A 12533-nucleotide genomic window follows, 5' to 3' on the forward strand; every position below is an offset into this window, starting at 1 on the left:
AGTCAGCTGTCAACTTTATCCCTTATCACCACTGACACAAAGCCATTCAGACTGCCTCCATCACCAAGTTCTTTCTTTCATGTAGCAAAAAGTATTACCTGAGATCCTGGGTCACCGTTTTCTCCCTTTTCTCCAGGAGATCCATGAATGCCCTAAGAGAAGAGATGGAAAAAAAATTCCATTAAAAATATGCATCAGTTTCAGGATGACTGCCCAATACTTGAAGAAAAGTGACTTACCTCTTCCCCATTGACTCCATCAATCCCATCCTCACCATGTTCTCCCTGAGGGAAAACAGACAGCAATCGGGTGAAAGGAGGTCTCTGCCTCATGCTTACTGGGAAACTAGCCCCGTCAGGAAATCAAATTAGACTGAGAAGAAACTGCCGTACCTCTTGTCCACAAAATCCTTGGGCTCCCTGTAAAAAACCAAGTGTCTCTTACTAGCATATCAGAGGCAGCAGGGGAGTCACAGACTGGAGCAGGAAGGGGGAGCCTCCCTAGAGAGAATGGCTGTGAATTTCTTCAGTTGCTTCTGTCTACACAAGCACCAAGAGGTTATAGTCGGAATTTAATTAATGTTCAAAACTCCCTGAGATTACTAGAAAGTAGAACTAATCAGAGATAAAGAAACTAACAGAGGTAACTGGAGAAAGAGGGCAGGGCAATGGGAGAGAAAGGAGGAAAGCAAAGCAGGAAGTGGGGGGATGACGCAGGGCCTTACCTTCTGACCCCGTTCCCCTGGACATCCTGCAGTCCCTTTTTCTCCCGGGAGTCCCTTTTCTCCTCTTGTTCCCTAAGAAAAGGTATCCAGACAGGTATTCAAAGTGACACTTTTGCCAGCAGCTGCCAGCAAATTCCACAGTAAAACTAAAGCACCTGGGGACTATGGGCTTTAGACAAAGCAAATCCTCCTGCAAATTTGTTCATTTTAGTCTGCTGTTACCCTCAAATCAAACACTTTCCCTGCCAACACCTTCAGAGCCTCCTCACAGATCCTGTATCACTTTACTGTCCTCACCAGGAAGCACAGCCAGGGGTTCAGAAGTCACCTCACCTTCTGTCATATTCCAACCACGCCAAAATGACACGTAGGCTCAGCCCTGACCGGCAACCCCAGCGCTGCCCTGCGAAGTCAGCACGGTGGACTGCAGAGAAGCAGGAGGGCAGAGCCGAGTAGGAGCGGCTAATGTGAAAAGACACTGCTCGTAAGGACCAGAAACCAAGACAAACCCATGCTCACAGGAAGGGCCCTCACTCAGGTAAAGACTCCCCAAGGAGGACCGTGGGTGGCTTAGGGGGAAGGAGCCGAAGTCAATGATGTGTGCATCTTCCCCAGCTCTTCTCCCCCAGGAAATATTTAAAGACAGGCAAATGCTAGAGGAAAATGAATCTCAAGAGAAGGATGACTGACAGTTACCCCGTCACCCTGTCATTCCTTGGGCAGGGACCCCCGGACTGTCTCTTCCATTGTGTTCCTTGTGCCTGACTCAGAGCTGGGTAGCAGCAGGTGCTAATGGCCTGGATAAATACCTTAGCAATGACTTGATTCTCTCCCTCCTGGTAGGTTAGGGGGCAGTGACTTTCCTTCCCTCTGCTTTGCTTTCTTCATTCTGAGGCTCAGTCCTACCTACAAAGCCCGCCCTTCCCCTCCATCCCAGTGGGCTCTAAGACAGCCCTGCAGGTTCAGGGTGGGTGACTGGAACACCCCCATTAGTGGTCATTCTGTAAACTAGGTCAACTCTAGTGTCTTAGAGGAGTTTAGAAGTTTTTGCGATGAGGACACTGAGGGCCACTAAGCTAGGTGTCTTGTTAAGGTCCAGGTCAGCTCTTGGCCGTCCGACTGCAGAGCTGGGCTTTCCATCACATTGCTCCTGGGGCAGGGAGCTGGCATGAGTGCAAGGGGATGAACACAGGCTGCATGTTCCCTAAGCTTTTCCAAACCCAAATGAAGCCACCCATAGGGTTTCAGTCCCCCCAAATCCAGTCTCATAATTCGACTAATGAACCAAGTGGGAGTTGTGGCGTTAGAGTCAAAGATAGATTCGAAAACCTTTGTGCAGCACAAGACCATGAGGATGTGCCCAGAGATGCTTTGCCCAACCCCCTTGCCATGCACTACGCACTGGGATTTGGGTCAAAGACAGGTGCCTGCCAGGCAGCATGGGCATACAGAAGAGGTTATCCAGCTCCCTGGAACTGACAGAAAACGTGCCAGTCAACATGAAAGAGTCTGCTCCCACCTTTCCTCTCTGCTCAGCAAGTGCAGGAAAAGAAAAGCACCCATTTCTCCCCAAAATTACAAAAAAAAATAAACAGAAGCAGACTCTCATTAACCCCTTCTTTGTTTTCAGGAAAAATAAAGCTTTCCAAGAAAAAGAAAGTCAGTCAATGTGTGTGGTGGTGGAAAGAGGGACTGTCAGAAAGCTTACAGGGTCTCCATCCTCTCCCCGGTGTCCTCTGCTGCCTTTTAAACCTGGAGAACCCTGAGGGAAAGAGAGAAACAGACATTTTACTCACCTTCCATCAACTCAAACTTGCAATATCACTAGGCATTTGAGGCAAGTCCCTCCCTCCAACTTGGTGGGAGCATTTGCAGATGTGGCCATGAGTGGGAAGAGTCTACCAGCCCCTCGAGTGACTCTTTGCAGGAGCCCAGGTAGATGGTGGCCTCCAGGAGGCTGCAGGAGGCTGACCTGTGAGAGCCAAGGCAGCACAGTCCAGGGCCCTAGGGTCGATCCTGCGCCTGCCTGGGGGATTTCCACAGAGGACAGCTGGGGTCACTGAACTCTTTAGCAGGTAAACTGGAAACATTTCCAGAGAGATCATTTTACTTTCCTCTGCTTTTTTGAGAGCTCCAGGAATAAGGATTCGTCCCGACAACAAGGTTACATATAGCTCAACTGCAGTATCTCTCTGCCACATGTGGCTCAGCTGCCTCGTGCTTATTTGTGGCAAATACTACATTTAAGGCTTGTGTTCTTCACCCACTAACACAGGGTCAGTCTGCCTGCTTAGTAGATCAGGGGGCTGTATTCTTGGAATATAATTCAAATACTGAATTGAAGAAAGTAATGAGAGTGGAAACTGTGCTAAAGAAAACATTAAAACTCAGTAAAAGGTCCAAGATAACTGATCCTCCCAAAGGATGGAGCCCACAGTGCTCGTGAGCGAGTATTATATTTGATGTCTTCCTAACAAATGCCTCATTTAATTATGACATCTGAAACCCATTTAAAATTGCATGAAAGTATATGAAATATGAAAGTATTGCTGAACTGAACTATGACAAAATGGTCAGGTGTACAGCCACCTCACAGACCAAGAAATAAGGCACACCTGGGATCCAGACACAGGCCTCCAAACAGTCAGTCACACACCATGCCCGGCTCCCAGCCCCGAACACACTCCTGACTGCCAGGATAATACTTCCTGCACTTTTCCTACTTTACTACTTAGCTTTTCATCCTAAGACACTATAGGTTTTGCCTGTTTTCATATTTTATAAACAGAATCATACCATCAGTAACTTTCTATGTTTTCCTCTCACTGGCCATTACTGTGCTTGTAAAATGTATTCATCTTGTTATGTGCAGCTGTAGTGCGTTCACTTCATCACCTACAAGTATTGCACTGAATGAAAATACCATGATAGATTTATCAATGCTATTGTGGTGCAGTCGATTGTTTAGAAATCTTTATTTTAAAGTCTATTCATCTGTGATTCTGTGGCCTTTTCACAGTTCCATCAGGTTCCCATGCCACGCAGTATTACTTTCATCACTATTTTCAAGAATATTGCCCCCTTTCAAACTGAAGTGGGTACAAAAGGATAAGCTGCAAAACCAAGAAGCAACATCACCACCAGAGCTCAGCAAAAGGAAAGGGCAGTCTTGACCGCAGGACCAAAAGAAAGCCCCTCTGAACTGGCGCCTGCACCGCAGGGCTCACATGAAATGCCCAAAGCCTCAAGGGTAGGCTGCAAATCCATGTCCTCTCCCACTCCTACCACTTAAAGCAGTTTCACGACTGAACGGCACCTTCACATTTGCCACGCCTGGAGCCCCAGGAGGCCCTGGAGGCCCTGTGCACTTGCAAAATGTGCAGCAGCAAGTCCTTTCTGCGATGTTTCCCTGGAAAAAAGCAAACAAGTGAGCAATGGTTGTAAGGACTTTATAACACAAGAACTATATGCACACAAATTGCAATCAGTCTGCCACCTAAAAGCCCTTGTGCTCCCTTTGCATGAGGGGCTGCAGAGGAAAAGAAGGCACCTGAGAAAGAGCTGACCTGGCAAAATACCCTCTGCAAACAAATGATCTCTCAAATCCATTTGAAAAAGTACATAGAAATAAGTAAAGCATAAAGGAAATGGCTTCTATTTATGGACAGGCCAAGTCTGCATAATGTTGGTTGGTTTCTAGTTGATTGTCTCCTATTTTCTGAGATTTCTGCAGTGTAAACTTTGGATTTTTTTTTCTCGCATTATAATTATTTTATTAGGGAGGGGCTGGTTGGTTTTTAGTTCCCTGTGTATTCTTTTGGTAAGATGACAACAAATGTCAGGACTTGCAAAAATAAAATACAATGCTCTCGTATTTCAAACTTTCACATACTAAAGACCATGCCCTAAATTTAATGGGGCAAACCAGGCAGGTCTGGGAAATACTCAAGATTCCAATTTTGTGCCTGTCGCAATTTAGATCACTGGATTTTTTTTTTTTTATTCAGCAACTCACCAGGTACTGTGAGAGCAGGCCACCCAGTTCTCTCATTCCAATTGTCAGGTGAGTTCTGTAATCAAATCCCTTTCCAAATTCAAAGCTGGAAAACTGATCATGAGCAGCTGGATCTAGGGATACCACCAGCAGAGCATCAAGTCCTATTTAGTAAAGATAACAGAAATAAAACCAAAGGTGATATAGGTGAAAGACAAGAAAACCCAGTCATAACCCCACACAGGGAACATTATCCAAAGAATCAGAGAGAATCATAAGAAGAAGCAGACTCTCAACGTAAGAAGGCCCCATGAGTGGGTCTGGAGCATTCTCAGCACACACGCTAGGCATCAGGGCCCAGGTTAGCATGAAATCCCCTAAGAAAAAGTATTTACAAATCTTACAGAAAAACACTAGCAGAAAACTGTGTTCAACACTTCATTACCAACTTAGGTGCAATTTTTGGTCATTCAAAAGCAGGTTTTAAGAATGGGCATTGATCATCTGCAGAGTCTTTCTGAATACAAATAAATGACAGCTCTCAAGTCTCTTCCACTGCCAAATCCTCCTGGGCCCTGAGAGTAGGAGGAAAACTCAGGGAGCTTCCAGTCTCAGATGAACTCCTGCCATCCCAGGAGTTCATTAATCCACTGGTTCCTTCATTCATCTGCTTACTATTGCATTCCCTAGTTCATTTACTCTTTCTTTAAACAAGTATTTGCATTTAAGAGCCTGCTATATGATAATCATTGTACCAGGGATATATCATCGTACCAGGGATGCATAGTACCTGCAGACCCCTTCCACTTCACAGAAAGATACAGTCCAAGGTGGACAAGAATCAGATCGTTTTTCTGAGAAGTGGTAAGTTCTCTGATAGGGAATGTCAGGGTCATATGAAAGTCTAAAGAAGCTCCTGACTCAGAAGCTTGGAAGGTTTCTGCAAAGAACTGACATCTAAGGTGATTCTAAAGGGTGAATGGAAGTCGATGGAGGGAAAGCAGCAGCGATGGAAGGTAGAGAGAGGATCTGGGGAAGAAGTGAGTGTCATAGGAAAAAGAAGAGTCCATGCAAGACCTGGGGGGATGAGGCTGTGAAGTGCACTGGAGGAAGGGAGAAGATTCTGTGTGCCTGCAACCCAGAGTGTGAGGTGTGGGGCTAAAGTGGGCAGCAGGCACCAGATCCTGCTTATGGGACTTACTAAGCCTTATAGGCCATACTAAGCCATTTGATATCCCAACAACAGTGAGGAGGTGCTGAGGGGCTCTGAGAACAGAGGTGGGCATGACCCTGCAAAACAGCAGGGCATTTTGTGGCCTCTAGAGGGAAGCCCATAGAAGCTGAACCCCAGAAGCCAATGCGTACCTAAGCCTATGGCATCTCAAACGATGCATCTCAGCCGATAATCAGCAGAGCCTCTTGTCACTGTGTATTACTGTCAACTTCTATTGATACATTTAGCTTCCAGCTCAGGCTGCAACTATGACACGGACAAGGGATATATAGAGAGAAGTGTTTTGAAATTTCCATGATACCATCTTTCACATGGATAATGAGACATGATAAGAAACATCATAGGGGGCCTCCCTGGTGGCGCAAGGGGTTAAGTACCACACTATGAAGTAATCCGCAGCCTCTGCAGCAAGAGTTGGATCCCCGGCTGGCCAAGGTGCAACCCACATGGCGCAGCAGACCTCTCCTGACTCACCCGCTGCTCCCCTCAGCAGTGTACTTCAGTCAAATCCGCCTGTTCTGTTCCCCACTCTGTCTCGGGTGAGTCATTTCACCCCCCGCATCTCTGGCCTGTACCCCAGATCTTGTATGCATAAATAAATAAATCTTTAAAAAAAAAAAAAAGAAAAGAAACATCATAGGTCAGGTTCCCTAGAAGCAGAATCTGAGAAAGAGGAGCGGATGTGTGTGAGGGTGGTGGTGGGGAGAGGAATGGAGTTTCCATTGAGGAAGAGAGAGAAGTAGGAAAGGGAAGGGGAGGTTGTTGGCAAGAATATGTCAGAGGGGCCTCCCCTGGTGGCGCAGCGGTTGAGCACTGGGCTGCAAAGCTGCCTGCAGCCTCTGCAGAGCAGGTTCGATCCCCAGCAACCAGTGAGGGTCCCACATGGCGCGCAGACCTCTCCTGCCACGCCCGCTGCTCCCCTCACAGTGTATTTCGTCAATCTGCCTGTTCTGTTCCCCACTCTGGCTCTGGTGAATTCTCTCACCCTCCTGTGCTTCTGACTGTACCCAGTGCTTGTATAAGTAAAATAAATCAAACAAGGAGGGGGGGTGCAATTGTATGGGGAATATAAAAATAAAAAACAAACAAACAAAAAAAGAATATGTCAGAGTCCAGTTTTAGCCTTGGCCTTAATTATGAGCTGCTCTGGAGGGTAAATTATACCGGTGGACTTGAGGCAAGGGAAGTGAGCTTTTGTGCTTTTCTATCAACAACTGCCCTCCCTCCACCCTCCAAGGTCATGAAATAACCCCATCTGCACACAAGTATCAGGTCCAGGTTGAGGTCAGCCAAGGGCACACATCCTCAGGAGGAAAAAGACAAGCACTTGGCCGTAGCATCTGCAGCGCTGAGGGCTGAGCACATGGCCTGGTCAACGAGGTTCGAGCAGGACACTGACAGCCTCTGCTATGGTGGGCATACAGAGCACCAGATCTAGAGTGCCTGAGAAGTACAGACTCCCTCAGCACCTTCGTTCTTCCTTTACGTTTTTGACTCAATACCTGCTTCTCTGAGTCGATCAGATTTATCTTCAAGCAGGGTGATACTTTGACCACCGATGCCATCTGAAAAGATGAGTAGCACCTAGTGGGGAAAAAAGCAGACTGCGATAACGACGTGAAGACAAAATATGTCACTGGGGAAGCAAAACTCAGGAAAGCACATAAAGGGAGCAACTAGACTGCGACATGGGTACCTGAACTTGCGCTGTATCTCGACTCTCGAACGTGTCCCACAGCCACTGCAAGAACTGTGCATTCAGCTGGCTCGACCCATTGACGGTGAGTGGCTGTAGCAGACTACCAAACATCGCTTTCTGGTAGATTTGGAACTTGGCAGGGAAATTCTCTTCACTGTTCACCTTAAAGGCCACGCTCACCTGCGTCTCTGCACCTGCCCCACAACTCACTCCCCTGATGGAGGTGATGTCTTCTAAGATGCCCGGGAGGTAAGATTCCAGTGGGGAGTGGCCGTGGAACAGCCGCTGCCCTGGCAGGTGAGTGGAAATGTCGAAACCGACCACTATGTCCACGAAGCAATCTGGAGACCAAGGGAGATGAGGCCAGATTAATAATGAGACTAAGTAACTAAAATGGACAGTGCTCTTGGCCAGGAACAGAGGGTTTTAATGCCCAAAAAATTGTCCAAGGAGCTCGATCAACATATAATTCAGGTGTTCCCTCTGTCCCCTTTCAAATACTACAAGTTCCAACTGTTATTTGAAATTCGAACCATGGTTTAGCCTCATTCCCAGGGGCCTGTGCACGCTCTCTCTTTCCATGTATTTTCTTCTTTTAATGACAACACATTATGATCAATATAACAATGACATATTAAAGCATGATTTGTTGTTAAGATTACTTAATGCAAAGGTAACAAGCTCACCTGGCCGCAGAGGCCAGGAAAGTGATATGAGTCCAATGCACGGGTGGGAGAAAAGTGAGCTGGGAGCGATGGCCCATCTGTTCACTGTTCAGCCCTAGCAGAGAGGAGCCATGTAGGGAAGGGGCCCACCATTGTCAGAGCATCTGATTTTCAAAAAGAAGCCTGAAAACTACATTTTCAAAGTAAAAATTTCTAGTCTGTGCAACCTGTCAACTAATTTAACAAGTTGTCATCACCAGACAGGACAAACATAACTCACTTGCAAGCTGCCACAGGGTCCCCTCCAACCCCGGCCACTTGCTCATTTTACACATGAGGAGACAGTGATTTGTGGGGGTTGCTGCCCTTGAACCAGATTTAGAACTTTGGTTTCCTGATTCTGGGCCCCACGCTCTTTCTACCGCTATAATCTGCCTCCTGTTAGGTACACTAAATGGGAGGGAAAAGATCTGGGGACCTTGAAAAGAATAATGCATTTTGTGAAAGAAGTGGTTTTAATCCTAACAACTCTAGAAACAGAGGTTCTCTGAGCAATTTCTGTAGGTTGTGCAAATCCCACAAAATGTCATCCTTCACTGATGCTTCTGAATCTGCTATCCTCCCAACACCTGGGCCCAACGGGACAGATCCTGAGTTCCACATGGCCACTTGGCCAGATGGGAACATCCCTATCAGATGGTCACTGCTATTGACTCATTTCCTTGCTCCCTGCCCAGTGGGCCCATTCAGATCACCTCCCCAGCCTTTGCAGCCATTCGTGCACGTGACTTCCCTCAAGATAATTCAAATCCTTACTATGTTGTGGTTATGTGAATCCCATTATTAAAAGAAGAAAACAGATACAAATATGCTCCCAACAGTGTGCACACACATGCACATGCAGAAGCGCGCGCGCACGCATGTGCAGCTATAGTGCGTTCATTTCATCACCTACAAGTATTGCACTAAATGAAAATAATGATAGCAAGGTATTTTCACACACACACACACACACACAGTCCTATACAAGATGATTTAACAAATTTAAAATAGTAAAACTTCCAACCAGCAAATATTTACTTTACTTTCTTTCTACTGGATGCAAGGCACTGTCTGGACTTCTGAATGTGGAGAAGGTAGAGCCACGAGACTGGGCTCCAGATGCTAAGAAGAGAGTAAACTTGGACTGCACGAGGGAGTAGGCTGAGCAGAGGGCACAACTCAGGGCCTCCTCCAGACCCTTCACCCTTTCCAGTCTCTGAGGGAGGATGACTGCTCCCAGTCTTTCTGGAAACAGAGAGGTCTATTCTTACCACACACTACTCTAAGTATACGTCCTGCTAGAACTAACCTGCAAGAGTCTGTGGGAAACAGAGAAATGAAGTCATTAAAGCAAAGCCAAATAAAGAGCCAGGGAATACTTACTCGTTTTCCCACAGCTCTGGCAGATCTCACGGACCATTCTTTTTCTCACATCCATATCTTTTAGTTTAGTAAAGTCTTGAAATGTGACTATTTTTCCAGGATTGTCTGTTATTGACAGGAGCTGCTGCTTTTGAACATCTCCTACGCCCCAGGCCAGGACGCAAATTCCAAGGTCTCTCAGGTCTTTCACAGCCTCTGACACGTTACCTTGAGGGGGCCCAGACAGGATAACCACCAAGGTCTGAGGGACACCAGCATTTCTTCTCCCACCAACCGAAGGATCGAACATGAACTTCACTTTACTAAGGGCATGGTCAACTTGAGGAGACCCATTGATCTTCTTAATAGTTTGAATTTGATTTTTCCATTGGCTTTTGGTCAGAGAGTCACTCAACCCAACAAGTTCCTTGTAGATGGACCCAAACTGAGCTAATCCAAGTTTTATTTTTTGAGACTGAATGTCAAAATTATCACTTAAGTCTGACAAGAAAGTTGTCATGGTAACAAACTCTGAATCAGATACCCTGCTGGAGCTGTCACAAAGGAAAATCACATCTGCCTTTGGGATGTTACACACTGCAATGGGAAAAAAAATGAATCAATTAGTTTCCTCATAATCATTCTCAATTTTCCCTGTGCTCAAATACATAAGTGGTTTTATTAACTCCCTCTATTAGTAGCAAATTGAGATATATTAACAGAGGAGAGACTCACTGGCCTACAAAGAGAAGGAAGAATAGCAGGAATGGAAAAATAGTAGTCAGTTTCAGAATTCAATAATTTACACAATACATTTGAAAAGATACTGAAAGTTACTCAGGGAAAGAAAGTAAGAAATTTGAATTGATTGAATTTATTCATTCAAAGGTAACTACCAAGGCTAGAAATCCCTTCAACATACCAGGCTGGACTGTTCATCCACATCATGGTACTACTATTAGAAATCCTGTTATTATTAATGCTTCCACTTTACCTTTGTGTTGAAAATTATCATTTTAAAAATGTTTCTGGGGCCTCCCTGGTGGAGTAGAGGGGTAAGTCTCAGCACCGTCACCAAGACAGCCTGCGTTCCATCCCTGGCCAGGGAGCTACCCACATGGTGCGGCAGACCTCTCCTGACTTGGCCGCCGCGCCCCTCAGCAGTGTATTTCAGTCAGTCTGCCTGTTCTGTTCCCCTCTCTGTCTCTGGTGGATCCTCTCACCCCCTGCACCTCTGGCCTGTACCCCAGTTCTACTACACAAAAATAAATACATAAATTTTAAATTTTAAAAAGATATTTAAAAAACAAAGTGGTAGAGGAAGGCAAAAGGGGAGAAGAGAAGGTAGCTACCAGGAAGGGAGTGAAGAAGGAAAGGAGCAAGGAAGTCAGCTGATTCATTCTCCAGGTTTGGAGGACTCGGCCATTACCTGACAAGGATTCTGACCTTCCTCGCTCAGCTGGAACGCAGCCAGCCTACCTACCCCGGCAGCATCTCAGGGAGTCTCCTCAGGCCCCTGCCCTTCCTGTTCCCAGGAGGCACTCTCTACCAGCCTGCCTTCAACTCCTTTACCCTCCCCTCTGCACTTATCCTTATCCAGAGAGGCACACTGGACCACCTGAACTTCCATGACTCCACAGGACACCTGAAACCCCATTTAGAGGACACTGGGTCTTGAAACCACGCAAGCGTCCATTTGCATTTGCACTGAAACTGAAGCCCGCTGGCTGTACTGAGACCATGAAGCAAACAGAGTGGCACCAGCAGCCATTAAATGGGGTGAGGAGAATATGAGCTTAAGAAGAGCTCCTCTGTGCCAAGAGATAGGCAGCGTGTTGGTGAGACAACAAAGAATGTCCCTGAAACCTCCTGATATAATCTCTTCAGTACACACCGTGGTGGGAAGGGACCTTTACATCTCACTCAATCAACGCATTTCTTTTAAAGTGGAAAAAAATGGCACCTGAGCCATTTCCATGTTCCACTTATGACACCAGTGATGGGAAGTGAAAACATATTAATTTTTCATTTGAACAATTTTACTGCTATCCCCACAGAAACTTAAAATCACAGCTTACCTTCTTGTGAGTTGTTACACATACTTTCTTGCAGAGTGTGGTAGACATCCTTCAGCTTGTCGAAATCATCTACATGTATGGTATTGTTTTTATTCCCAGCTATAATCTCAAGTTCATTTTGGTTGGCCTTTCCGACACCCACTGCATAGATGATGATGCCTTTGTCTCTTAATTTCGATGCTGCCTCATTAAGCATCTCTCGGTCATGTGACTCCCCATCAGTGATGACAATGAGCATCTGTTTCACATTTTTCTTGATGCGGCTGCCATGTTCCTCGGTGAACAGGTTGTTTGAGAATTCAAGAGCCCGGGCAGTGTAGGTACTGCCTCCGGTGCTCCTGCGCATCCTCAGATTTTCACGGATTGCTTGCTTGGTTGAGTATGTATTAAGGTAGAAAAGAACCTCAGGGTGGTCAGAGTATCTGAGAGCTCCAAACTGCACTTGGTCACTGCCAACATGCGTTTTATTCACCAAACGGACAGCTAGGTCAATCATGCTTTCTTGCTGTTGTGGGTGTATGCTGCCTGAATGATCCAGCACAAATACAACATCTAACAGTTCAATTCTTTTACAATCTGAAAGAAGAAAGTAGGCATCATGAGCTGCCTACAGTGTGTTCCACAGACTGTGGAGAGGGAAAGCAAGCAAATACTTGCCACTAGCCCACTACGTGCCAGACACTGCATCTCACTTAGTTCTCAGAGGTGGGGGGCTGCCATTTTGCATAGACAGAC

At 46.2% G+C, this 12533-nt stretch overlaps 1 protein-coding gene across 4 annotated transcripts in view; it reads right to left on the reverse strand.

Moving 5' to 3' along the window:
- Positions 1-12533, reverse strand: part of COL6A5 (collagen type VI alpha 5 chain) — a 114738-nt gene that overhangs the window by 63836 nt on the left and 38369 nt on the right. For all 4 annotated transcript variants that reach the window (XM_037524514.2, XM_037524522.2, XM_037524519.2 and 1 more), the window contains exons 7-17: positions 11799-12374; positions 9742-10317; positions 7649-7992; positions 7455-7536; positions 4740-4882; positions 4041-4133; positions 2433-2486; positions 725-796; positions 393-419; positions 240-284; positions 99-152 (exon numbers count right to left, since the gene is read on the reverse strand). In XM_037524514.2, coding sequence (XP_037380411.1) covers positions 99-152; positions 240-284; positions 393-419; positions 725-796; positions 2433-2486; positions 4041-4133; positions 4740-4882; positions 7455-7536; positions 7649-7992; positions 9742-10317; positions 11799-12374 — 2066 coding nt within the window. The remainder of the gene's footprint in view (positions 1-98; positions 153-239; positions 285-392; positions 420-724; positions 797-2432; positions 2487-4040; positions 4134-4739; positions 4883-7454; positions 7537-7648; positions 7993-9741; positions 10318-11798; positions 12375-12533) is intronic.

Source organism: Talpa occidentalis, unplaced genomic scaffold, assembly GCF_014898055.3.
Source record: "Talpa occidentalis isolate TD23 unplaced genomic scaffold, MPIMG_talOcc4v2.1 talOcc4.10, whole genome shotgun sequence".
Classification (NCBI taxonomy): Eukaryota; Metazoa; Chordata; class Mammalia; order Eulipotyphla; family Talpidae; genus Talpa; species Talpa occidentalis.